Source organism: Neovison vison, chromosome 12 (assembly GCF_020171115.1).
Source record: "Neovison vison isolate M4711 chromosome 12, ASM_NN_V1, whole genome shotgun sequence".
NCBI classification, from domain to species: Eukaryota; Metazoa; Chordata; class Mammalia; order Carnivora; family Mustelidae; genus Neogale; species Neogale vison.
This window is the reverse complement of record NC_058102.1, coordinates 63,849,678-63,856,987: the sequence shown is the minus strand read 5'-3', so window position 1 is coordinate 63,856,987 and position 7,310 is coordinate 63,849,678. Positions and strand designations below refer to the sequence as shown.

Below are 7,310 nucleotides of genomic sequence, written 5' to 3'. Positions count from 1 at the left end.
AGTATCATATCATCTGCGAAGAGTGATAGTTTGACCTCTTCTTTGCTAATTTGGATGCCTTTAATTTCCTTTTGTTGTCTGATTGCTGAGGCTAGGACTTCTAGTACTATGTTGAATAGCAGTGGTGATAATGGGCATCCCTGCCGTGTTCCTGACCCTAGCGGAAAAGCTTTCAGTTTTTCTCCATTGAGAATGATATTTGCGGTGGGTTTTTCATAAATGGCTTTGATAATATTGAGGTATGTGCCTCTATCCCTACACTTTGAAGAGTTTTGATCAGAAAGGGATGCTGTACTTTGTCAAATGCTTTCTTAGCATCTATTGAGAGTATCATATGGTTCTTGTTCTTTCTTTTATTGATGTGTTGTATCACATTGACTAATTTGCGGATGTTGAACCAACCTTGCAGCCCTGGAATAGATCCCACTAGGTCGTGGTGAATAATCCTTTTAATGTACTATTGAATCCTATTGGCTAGTATTTTGGTGAGTATTTTCACATCTGTGTTCATCAAGGATATTGGTCTATAGCTCTCTTTTTTGATGGGATCCTTGTCTGGTTTTGGGATCAAGGTGATGCTGGCCTCATAAAATGAGTTTGGAAGTTTTCCTTCCATTTCTGTTTTTTGGAACAGCTTCAGGAGAATAGGAATTAGTTCTTCTTTAAATGTTTGGTAGAATTCCCCCGGGAAGCCGTCTGACCCTGGGCTTTGGTTTGTTTGGAGATTTTTAATGACTGTTTCAATCTCCTTACTGGTTATGAGTCTGTTCAGGCTTTCTATTTCTTCCTGGTTCAGTTGTGGTAGTTTATATGTTTCTAGGAATGCATCCATTTCTTCCAGATTGTCAAATTTGTTGGCGTAGAGTTGCTCATAGTATGTTCTTATAATAGTTTGTATTTCTTTGGTGTTGGTTGTGATCTCTCCTCTTTCATTCATGATTTTATTTATGTGGGTCCTTTCTCTTTTCTTTTTGATAAGTCTGGCCAGGGGTTTATCATTTTATTACTTCTTTCAAAGAACCAGCTCCTAGTTTTGTTGATTTGTTCTATTGTTTTTTTGGTTTCTGTTTCATTGATTTCTGCTCTGATCTTTATGATTTCTCTTCTCCTGCTGGGCTTAGGGTTTCTTTCTTGTTCTTTCTCCAGCTCCTTTAGGTGTAAGGCTAGGTTGTGTACCTGAGACCTTTCTTGTTTCTTGAGAAAGGCTTGTACCACTATATATTTTCTTCTCAGGACTGCCTTTGTTGTGTCCCACAGATTTTGATCCATTGTATTTTCATTATCATTTGTTTCCATGATTTTTTTCAATTCTTCTTTAATTTCCCGGTTGACCCATTCATTCTTTAGAAGGATGCTGTTTAGTCTCCATGTATTTGGGTTCTTTCCAAACTTCCTCTTGTGGTTGAGTTCTAGTTTCAGAGCATTGTGGTCTGAAAATATGCAGGGAATGATCCCAATCTTTTGATACTGGTTGAGTCCTGATTTAGGACCAAGGATGTGATCTATTCTGGAGAATGTTCCATGTGCACTAGAGAAGAATGTGTATTCTGTTGCTTTGGGATGAAATGTTGTGAATATATCTGTGATGTCCATCTGGTCCAGTGTGTCATTTAAGGCCTTTATTTCCTTGTTGATCTTTTGCTTGGATGATCTGTCCATTTCAGTGAGGGGAGTGTTAAAGTCCCCTACTATTATTGTATTATTGTTGATGTGTTTCTTTGATTTTGTTATTAATTGGTTTATATAGTTGGCTGCTCCCACGTTGGGGGCATATATATTTGAAATTGTTAGATCTTCTTGTTGGACAGACCCTTTGAGTATGATATACTGTCCTTCCTCATCTCTTATTATAGTCTTTGGCTTAAAATCTAATTGATCTGATAGAAAGATTGCCATTCCTGCTTTCTTCTGATGTCCATTAGCATGGTAAATTCTTTCCCACCCCCTCACTTTAAATCTGGCGGTGTCTTCGGGCTTAAAATGAGTTTCTTGTAGGCAACATATAGATGGGTTTTGTTTTTTTATCTATTCTGATACCCTTTGTGTTTTGATTGGGGCATTTAGCCCATTAACATTCAGGGTAACTATTGAGAGATATGAATTTAGTGGCATTGTATTGCCTGTAAGGTGACTGTTGCTGTATATTGTCTCTTCCTTTCTGGTCTACCACTTGTAGGCTCTGTCTTTGCTTAGAGGACCCCTTTCAATATTTCCTATAGAGCTGGTTTGGTGTTTGCAAATTCTTTCAGTTTTTGTTTGTCCTGGAAGCTTTTAATCTCTCCTTCTATTTTCAACGATAGCCTAGCTGGATATAGTATTCTTGGCTGCATGTTTTTCTTGTTTAGTGCTCTAAATATATCATGCCAGCTCTTTCTGGCCTTCCAGGTCTCTGTGGATAAGTCTACTGCCAATCTAATATTTTTACATTGTATGTTACAGACTTCTTTTCCCGGGCTGCTTTCAGGATTTTCTCTTTGTCACTAAGACTTGTAAATTTTACTATTAGGTGATGGGGTGTGGGCCTATTCGTATTGATTTTGAGGGGCGTTCTCTGAACCTCCTGAATTTTGATGCTTGTTCCCTTTGCCATATTAAGGAAATTCTCCCCAATAATTGTCTCCAGTATACCTTCTGCTCCCCTCTCTCTTTCTTCTTCTTCTGGAATCCCAATTATTTTAATGTTGTTTCGTCTTATGGTGTTCACTTATCTCTCGAATTCTCCCCTCATGGTCCAGTAGCTGTTTGTCCCTTTTTTGCTCAGCTTCTTTATTCTCTGTCATTTGGTCTTCTATATCACTAATTCTTTCTTCTGCCTCATTTATCCTAGCAGTGAGAGCCTCCATTTTTGATTGCACCTCATTAATAGCTTTTTTTATTTCAACTTGTTTAGATTTTAGTTCTTTTATTTCTCCAGAAAGGGCTTTTATATCTCCTGAGAGTGTTTCTCTAATATCTTCCACGCCTTTTTCGAGCCCAGCTAGAGCCTTGAGAATTGTCATTCTGAACTCTAGATCTGACATATTACCAATGTCTGTATTGATTAGGTCCCTTGCCTTTGGTACTGCCTCCTGTTCTTTTTTTGTGTGTGGTGAATTTTTCCGCCTTGTCATTTTGTCCAGATAAGAGTATTTGAAGGAGCAAGTAAAATACTAAAAGGGTGGCAACAACCCCAGGAAAATATGCTTTAACCAAATCAGAAGAGATCCCAAATCGTGAGGGGGGAGAAAGGGGATAATGGAGGTTCAAAAAGAAAGAAAGAAAAAGAAAAAAAAAAAGAAAAGAAAAGAATTAAAAAAGAAAATGAATAAAGAAAAGTATAAAAAAGAAAAAATATATATATTAGATAAACTAGTTAAAAAACGTTAAAAAAGAAAAGGGTAAAAGTTAAAAAAAATTTAGCAGAAGAAGAGAAAAAAATGAAAAAAAAATTAAATTAACTGCAAGACTAAAAAATCACAGGGAGAAAGCCATGAGTTCCGTGCTTTGCTTTCTCCTCCTCTGGAATTCTGCTGCTCTCCTTGGTATTGAAACTGCACTCCTTGGTAGGTGAACTTGGTCTTGGCAGGATTTCTTGTTGATCTTCTGGGGGAGGGGCCTGTTGTAGTGATTCTCAAGTGTCTTTGCCCAGGCAGAATTGCACCGCCCTTACCAGGGGCCGGGCTGAGTAATCCGCTCGGCTTTGCTTTCAGGAGCTTTTGTTCCCTGAGCGCTTTCCGTAGAGTTCCGGAGGACGGGAATACAAATGGCGGCCTCCTGGTCTCCGGCCCGGAGGAGCCGAGAGCCTGGGTCCCCACTCCTCAGTGCGCCCTCAGAGAACAGCGCCCAGTAACTCCCAACTGCCTGACCTCCGGCCACGCTCCGAGCTCACCAAGCCTGCGACCGGTTCAAGGTAACCCCATGCTGTGAGCTTACTGTTGGCTCTGTCTCTGTAGCCAGCTTCCCCATTCCAATACCGCAAGTGCTGCGACACCTTCTGTGACCCTGCGGGACCTGAGGCCACACTGACCTCGCATGGGCTTTGCCCTGGTTTAGCCTCTGGAGCAATGTCCCTCAGCAGAACAGACTTTTAAAAGTCCTGATTTTGTGCTCCGTTGCTCCACTGCTTGCCGGGAGCCGGCCCCTCCCCCCGGGGTCTATCTTCCCATTGCTTTGGATTCACTTCTCCGCCAGTCCTACCTTTCAGAAAGTGGTTGTTTTTCTGTTTCTAGAATTGCTGTTCTTCTCTTCGATCTGTCGATGGATTTGCAGGTGTTTGCAATCTTTAGATACGCTATCTAGCTGATCTCCTGCTAGCTGAAGTAGTCTCAGCCTGCTACTTCTCCGCCTTCTTCTGTTGCAACCTGCCCTGTTGTATCTTATAGCTTAATTAGTACATGAACCTACCTGACTTAGATGAACTCAAATAGGATTATGTCCTGTGGTGTGAACAACAGGAGAATGTAGGGAGGTATTTGACATTTTCCTGGGGAAAAGCCAGTTGGTTTTCATTTTTCTTTTTTAAAGATTTTATTTTTTTATTTGACAAAGAGACAGCAAGAGAGGAAAAACAAGCAGGGAAAGTGGGAGAGGGAGAAGCAGGTTCCTTGCTGAGCAGGGAGCCCAGTATGGGGCTCTATCCCAGGACCCAGGATCATGACCTGAGCTGAAGGCAGACAGTTAATGACTGAGCCACCCAGGTACCCTGCCAGTTAATTTTTCTTTGATGTCTTTTGGTCTTAGTTTCTGTGATACTTGGGCTGCAACAGGTGACATATTACTTCTGAGCACTGTTGAACGCCATTGTTCAGTAAATACTTATTGTTTACTTAGGCGTATGGAGCGACAGCACATATAAGAAAAATATGAAGCAGCAGCCTGAAGCCTGAGCGATGAAACTCAGCAGCCCCAACCCAACTCCACTTAACTCAGCCTCACCGAACCTGATCTGAGACACTCAGCAACCTGAACTTGCTACAGCTCTCTGATATGGAATCCTCTTCAATTCCAGCTAGAAGGCTGTGTCAGCCACTTCACAGATTCGGTCAAAAGCTGGTACGCAGACGAATGCTAGAGAAAGAAGTGACTAAGACTGCCACTGACAGAAGCCTGAGCACTCTTGATTTAGTGGCCCTGGGTGTGGGCCGCACAGTGGGTGTAGGTGTGTATATCCTGGTTGGTGAGGTGGCCGGTAATCAAACAGGACCATCCATTGTGATCTGCTTTTTGGTGGCTGGCCTAATTTCATGGTTGGCTGGACTGTGCTATGCAGAGCTTAGTGTCTGGATTCCCCTTTCTGGCTCTGCATATCTCTATGCCTATGTCACTGTAGGTGAAATATGGGCCTTCATCACTGGCTGGAACCTCATCTTCTCCTATATTGCTGATACAGCCAATATTTTCTTGGCCTGGATTTTAGCTTTTGACATGTTTGGGTACCAGATCTCTCAGGCCATTAGTGAAGACATCTTATTGCATTTTCCCCAGGTGCTTGTAAAGAATCTAGGCTTCTTTATTGGGGTTCCTGTGATTTTGTTCATTCTATGCCTGACTTTGAGGTTTAGGGATTTGATGCTGTTAACCAAAGTGGTCACATTGGTGAGACTTTTGATTCTCAGTTTTGTCATCATCTCTGGCTTCATTAAGGGGGACCTGCACAACTGGAAGCTCACAGAAGAAGACTACAGAAAAGATGAACTCAATGGCACTTCTAGCTTGGGCCCTCTGGGCTCTGGAGGATTTGTGCCTTTTGGCTTTCCTGGGATTCTCCATGGATCAGCTACCTGTTTCTATGCATTTATAGGTTTCAATAACATTGTTATTGAAGTTGAAAAAGCCCAGAACCACCAGCGTTCCATCCTCATAGGCATTGTGATGTCACTGCTCATCTGTGTTTTGGTGTATTTTGGTGTCTCTGCAGCCCTTACACTTATGGTTCCTTACTACCAGATTCAACCTGGGAGCACCTTGCCTGAGGCTTTTCTCCATATTGGCTGGGCCCCTGCCTACTATGCTGTAGCTTTGGTATTCCCCTGTAGTCTTTCTCTCAGACCCTTGGGTTATATGTCCTCCAAAGTTCAGTTGATATATGTGATGGCAAAGGATGGCCTCCTGTTCCCTGTCTGTGCCAAAATCCATATTGCCGCCTATATGCTCATCACTGTGATCCTTGGCATTATTGCAGCAATGATAGCATTCTTCTTCAGACTTGATGGTTTTCTGCACTTCGTGTCAGTTGGGACCCTGCTAGTTTACTCCGTGATGGCTTTTTGTGTTCTCATTGTCAGGTATCAGCCTGAGAGGAAGAAGGGGGAAAATGAAGTGCAGATGCAGGAGTTTGGGGGAAATCAAACACAGGGGCAGGAGGAGACTGCACCTGCAGCAGAGAAGCTGACTCTACAAAAACTCTTTTGTAGAGCAGCCCCACCCCCACTCCACTCTCTGGCTGGGTTGTCTATGTTTGCTCCTCACTGCTTGTTCTGCTGCTGACTCTCCTCTGCCTGGTGCTGGTCCACTGGCCAAGTCTACTTTCTGGAGACCCAGTGCCAATCACAGTGGTTGTGCTGCTCCTGGTGCTCATCACTGGGATCACTGGAGTCATCTGGAGACAGCCACAGAGCTGCACTCCCCTGCCCTTTAAGGTCCCTGGTGTGCCTCTCTTTCCACTCCTGAGCATCTTTGTGAATGTTTTCCTTATGATGCAGATGTCAGCTGCCACCTGGGCCACATTTGGTGTCTGGATGTTGATTGGGATTGTTATCTACTTCACGTATGGAATCCAGCACAGCTGGTTGCAAAGCCCCACTGAAGTAAGGGCCCAAACTCTAGACTCTGAACTCAGCAGTGCCAATACATGTTTGATTTGACATCATTACCCCAAATGCTGTCTGGTCCTCTGCACAATAACAGAGAGTACTCCTGAGCACATGTAAAGCTATGCCTCCCATGACATGTTGGTGGGAGAATGCTAATAGAGCTCTGTATTCATTGTGTATGAAGGATGTGTCTTTAATCTCCCCCCCCTTTTTTTCTTTCTCCTTTCAGTTGTGTCTGTAGCTGTTTTCTGGCTTTAAAAAGAATTATTATTAAAATAAAGTAGAAAAAGTGTTTTTGTTTTCTTTGGATAAATATCAAGTAGTGAGAATACCAGATCATATGGTAATTCTATTTTTAATATTTTGAGGAATCTCAATACCGTTTTCACAGTGGTTGCACTGATTTACAGTCCCAAGAAGAGTACACATGGGTTCCTCTTTCTCCACATCCTCTCTAACACTTTTTGTATTTTTAGATGAAGATATTCTGACAGGTATAATGTGATATTTCATGTAGTT

At 42.4% G+C, this 7,310-nt stretch overlaps 1 protein-coding gene across 1 annotated transcript; it reads left to right on the top strand.

Moving 5' to 3' along the window:
- The first annotated feature begins 3,855 nt into the window (after positions 1-3,855).
- On the top strand, positions 3,856-7,038 carry LOC122891989 (cationic amino acid transporter 3-like). Its single transcript, XM_044228074.1, is given in 3 exon segments — positions 3,856-3,889; positions 4,810-6,388; positions 6,391-7,038. Coding segments are annotated over 2 exon segments (1,875 nt in total). The 5' UTR covers positions 3,856-3,889; positions 4,810-4,965; the 3' UTR covers positions 6,843-7,038.
- Positions 7,039-7,310: the final 272 nt, after the last annotated feature.